Source organism: Penaeus chinensis, chromosome 37 (assembly GCF_019202785.1).
Source record: "Penaeus chinensis breed Huanghai No. 1 chromosome 37, ASM1920278v2, whole genome shotgun sequence".
Classification (NCBI taxonomy): Eukaryota; Metazoa; Arthropoda; class Malacostraca; order Decapoda; family Penaeidae; genus Penaeus; species Penaeus chinensis.
This window is the reverse complement of record NC_061855.1, coordinates 28,956,070-28,961,069: the sequence shown is the minus strand read 5'-3', so window position 1 is coordinate 28,961,069 and position 5,000 is coordinate 28,956,070. Positions and strand designations below refer to the sequence as shown.

The window sequence follows — 5,000 nt, the reverse complement described above, 5'->3', positions numbered from 1 at the left end:
TAGTCGTGGTTATAGTACAAGCGCTATTGAGTGTAGTGTTAGTATATTGGTAAGAGTATTAGTTGTGGTAATCGTTGCAGTAGTCGTGGTTGTAGTAATGGTATCAGTAAGTATCAGTACTGTCGTTATCGATATTAGTGGTAGTTATGATATTGGTACGATTGTTTATCACTAAAATCACTGTTCTTTTATGATAATTTTCATTGCCATCATTAATGCTTTCGTTCTGATTATCAGTGTAATTACAATTATCAATACAAATGGATTAATAGACAAACAGATGCATTAATTTAAAGGGGTAGAGTAGTCAATTACATAAATAAAAAGCACTGACACTTCTCAATATGTTTCCCTTCATGACACACGGCATTACTGGACACCTCATTATAGAGGATCAGATCTGATTTCCATAAATTCACTTTTATAACACCGCCAAGAAAAGTTATGAGGGGTGATGTCTGCAATGTTATGCGAATCTGTGCTATATTGCGAAAAAGCGACATTTTCCTCTGGTGAATCTACGAGAATCCATGAAACATGTGAATAGTGTGTGCACGATTATGATGCGTGTGATTGCGTGCAAAGTCATGTGCATGGAGGAAGAAATGAGGGAGGAGAGATAGGTGTTAATTGTGTGTGTGTATGTCTATATATATATATATATATATATATATATATATATATTTATGTACTTTGGGGTTGATAGATGTATGTAATTATATATATATATATATATATATATATATATATATATATATATATACATATATATACGTTAGAGCGGGGAGGGGTGGGAAGTGTGCGACTGTATATATTGTATGTATGTACGTCATCGTTAGATTGCGTGAGTATACATGTGTAGCTGTATATATACTCAATGTGTGTGAACGTACGTGTCTGCTCACCATTGTGTTCTTGTAATATATCGTAACAAAAACGTATACCACATTTTGTAGAAGAGAGAGAGAGAGAGAGAGAGAGAGAGAGAGAGAGAGAGAGAGAGAGAGAGAGAGAGAGAGAGAGAGAGAGAGAGAGAGAGAAAGAAACATATATATGTATATATATACATATATATAGATCTATGTATGTATATATAAACTCACTTTCCAATTTTATCTTCTGCGCTGGTCTGACTCACTTCCTCGGAACTGAAACAAATAAAATAGAGTAAATAAAAAAAAGAAAAACTACATACCAAAAGAAGTAATCACAGAGAACAACAAAAGCAACAACAACAGCAACAAAACGGAGCATAAACAAACAAATACATAATCCTAACAGACAACTTCATAAACATGTACCAATACGTTCCAAAAACAAACATTAATAATGTAACATGAAGATAAGTGCGATAAAAATAATGATATTGATAATAATGACAATAAAATAATAATAATGATAATGAGGATAATGATGATGATGATGATGCTGAAGATAATAACAGTGATAATAACAATAACAGTAATAATAATAACAATTGAAATAATAATGATAATCAATGAAAATGATAAAAATAATGATAATGATAATGATAATGATATTAATAATAATAGTAATGATAATGATAATAATGGTAATATCGAAAACAACAATAACTGTTAATAATAAGGATAATGGTATGAATGATAATGATAATAATAAAAATGATATCAATTATAATGATAATAATAAAGATACTAATAATACAAATATAATAGTAATAAAAATGATAATACTGATAACAATACAGATAAGATAACATAATGATGATGCTGAAATTAGAAATAATAACAACAATAACAATATTAATGATAATGACACTAATGATAATGACACTAAATATGAAAATAAATACAGTGAAGAAATATAAAACACACATAAAGCAATGTTGAAGACGCAAGTATGAATCATGTATATAATTAACAAGGGTTTCCTCTCTCGTATCTCATGGTGACTCTTGCTGCTGTTACGAATGTAATATTTACGTAAGGCAGTGCATTTACAGTACTCTTCTTGGCCAGGGTTCGTGAGCACTGACATAAAGAATAAAATACAAAACAAAGAAAGAAAGAATGCAAGGAAAAAAATGTAAGGAGAGCAAGTAAAATAATATAGATAATATATATCGAATGACAAAACATTTACAATACTCTTCTGGGCCAGGGTTCGTGAGAAAACACACACACACACACACACACACACACACACACACACACACACACACACACACATTTGTAAAACGATCAAATAAAATAACAGATAATATGTATAGACTGCTGTTAGTAGAGTATGAATACTCTTGATTAGTGTACAGAGGACCTTTCGTATGGACGCCAGGTAATACAAGAAGCAGTATGAGTTTTGACGAAGAGAGATTGGAGAGCAAAAGCTGACGAGTAAGGTTATTTAGGGGTAATTTTTATGACAGCACTTAACCACGGAAAATATATTCTAATACCACTTTATCTACGCATTGGGTTGATTACACTACAGTAGGTTCCGTAGGTGTTTATGATACTCGGAGCAATGTTAGCTAAACCGATGCCTTGGTCACCAATTAGTGGATGCTGTGAAAGGATTCTTATTATCTTGATTTTTTTTCTTGGTACTAACCATACCTTAGATGAGCTTCTTTTTATTTTGATCACAGTAGGGAGACAGCTCCTCGAACTTTTAGCATTAAATGTGTAAGATTCAAATAAGCCAAATAAATATTTTTCACTTCACATTGTATTGAAATGCTTAAATGGTGAAGGACAGTTATGATCTTGTAAGTGCAGTAAGGGCAACTGTAATGTGTTACTTTGTATCTGAATATATATCTCTCGCCCCCCCCTTACTTTGTTAAATGTTACCATTTGGACCCATATCTTTTGAGTAGCTAAAAATAGTCGATATTGCATCTTCACACTTCCCCTGTTTCGAACTGAGTAATGTGATAAACCCCTTAATAACAGTCTCTTCCTGTAATAATAAAAGAATGGTCTTGCATGTTGGTAAAGTGTCTGTTGTACAGGCCTTGAGCTAAGGACTGGAGGAGGGGCATCTAGCAATAATGGGTTTATTTTTATTTTTTTCTGCATACAGAGGAAAGAGTGGGTAGAAGTTAATTGGTAATGTCATTAATGTTATTTGGAAACCATTTTATAATTATCACTTTTTGAGGGAGGTCCTTTTTACAAATGGGGGATACGGATGGGATTTTCCTTGATGAATTCTTGACGCAAGGTAAATACTATTAAAAAACTGTAAATGAAATCCTCACAATCACACCGAACAGAGGAGATCATCAGAAATACCTAAATATCCTCTCAAACTCACCTTTCTTCGTTGCTATGATCTTCGGGTTCCCAATCAGGGTCTTCATCGGACGACCAAAGTTCGTCCTCGTCATCGTTGTGGCTGAAACACAAGAGAAGAGAATAAGCAGGAAACATAACATGGTGAAACATAGCGCACGCAGTATACGGAGAAATCGATATCACTGGCAGACTAAAAACAGCGAGATGGTTCCGCTGATAGACAGATAGGCAAGTAGGATGATAGATAGTACATTAAACTAATAGGTATACCAGGTGAATACATAAACAAACGGATGGTTAAGTGTATAAGCAGAAACTACAAAAAATGATACCCCCAAAAAATGATATACATATATCAAGATACAAAGGCATACTGTATATCAAAATTTATGAATGTGAAAGGAGCGTCAAAAAATAGAAACTAAGGACCGTACTTTAAATCATAGTTAGGTTTTCAAATATCATGGGGCAGGAACGTTGCTGCAAAGGCTATAAAGGTAACTATAATGAGTCGATGTAGATTTAAACACACTAAAAAGGAGAAAAAAATTAAATCAATTATTTTCTACGTGGCCACATATACGTATATCTTCATGAGAAATAAAATCAAATATTAACGGAATCAAGAAGAGTAACGAACTCATATGCACCTTTCCCCTCCTTCTAAAATCGGAACTATACAAGTTTCTTAATAACATCCTATTCCTAGACACAGATTGATGAGCATAAACACTGCGCGTGGGCACCATAACAGCTTTTTGCAAGTTATGAGCTGATGGTTTCTTGAGCGGAACCTTGAAGGAATGTGGGGTGTTGCTCTCTATGCATGTATGTATGTATGTATCTGTCTGTCTGTCTCTGTCTGTCTGCCTGCCTTGTCTGTCTGTCTGTCTGTCTATCTATCTGTCTGTCTGTCTGTCTGTCTGTCTGTCTGTCTGTCTGCCTGTCTTGTCTGTCTGTCTCTTTCTCTCTTTTTTTCTTCTCTTTTCTTTCTTCTCTGCCCCCCACCTTCACCCCCCTCTCCCTCTCCCTCTCTCTCTCTCTCTCTCTCTCTCTCTCTCTCTCCCTCTCTCTCTCTCTCTCTCTCTCTCTCTCTCTCTCTCTCCTGCTTCACGTACTTAAAAACAAAATCAGTAATAATAAATCTGTTGATATTTTACAGACTGATGCATATTACCAACAATTTTATATCACTTAAATACCTATGGCCAATAAAACACCTTTGAGAAATATCAGCACGGGTGTTATCTGCCCCTTTTGAATTATCGTTGTTTCCGCTCATATTGCTATCTCTAATCACTTTATTATTTTCCATTTTGCTTGTTATTTATAGTTCCTCTTGTGATCAGTTTCCAAAATTTATTCATTAGCTGTAAACAAACTGGAGCTCGTCACACAGAAACACGCACGCACACGCACGCACACACGCACACACGCACACACACACACACACACACACACACACACACACACACACACACACACACACACACACACACACACAAGAGAAGAACATCAAAACGGGATGTGACTGATCAATTTCAAATTTTGGGCGGGAAAAGCAAAGGTGAATGATATCGGCGTCTGCTTTCAAATCGGCACGCAGTCTCATAACGGCTATGAAGTGTGAAGGATGTTTGCTCTTGGAAATACGACTTATTCGAACGGTTTTGTTGTTATTATTATCATCTTGTGCACATAATATGCCTATAACGGCTG

The 5,000-nt window shown here is 34.8% G+C and overlaps 2 protein-coding genes across 4 annotated transcripts in view; one reads left to right on the top strand and one right to left on the bottom strand.

Moving 5' to 3' along the window:
- LOC125045478 (FMRFamide receptor-like) overlaps positions 1-5,000 on the top strand; it is a 167,016-nt gene that overhangs the window by 26,857 nt on the left and 135,159 nt on the right. The window contains exon 1 of one of the 3 annotated variants that reach the window (XM_047642764.1): positions 4,400-5,000. This exon is cut by the window's right edge and continues 6 nt beyond it. The exons of the other annotated variants lie outside the window; for them this stretch is intronic. The gene's annotated coding sequence lies outside the window, so the exon portion shown is untranslated. Of the gene's footprint in view, positions 1-4,399 lie in introns of those variants that run through there. 3 annotated transcript variants of the gene reach the window in all.
- LOC125045479 overlaps positions 1-5,000 on the bottom strand; it is a 17,190-nt gene that overhangs the window by 8,773 nt on the left and 3,417 nt on the right. The window contains exons 4-5 of the mRNA XM_047642766.1: positions 3,301-3,381; positions 1,104-1,148 (exon numbers count right to left, since the gene is read on the bottom strand). Coding sequence (XP_047498722.1) covers positions 1,104-1,148; positions 3,301-3,381 — 126 coding nt within the window. The remainder of the gene's footprint in view (positions 1-1,103; positions 1,149-3,300; positions 3,382-5,000) is intronic.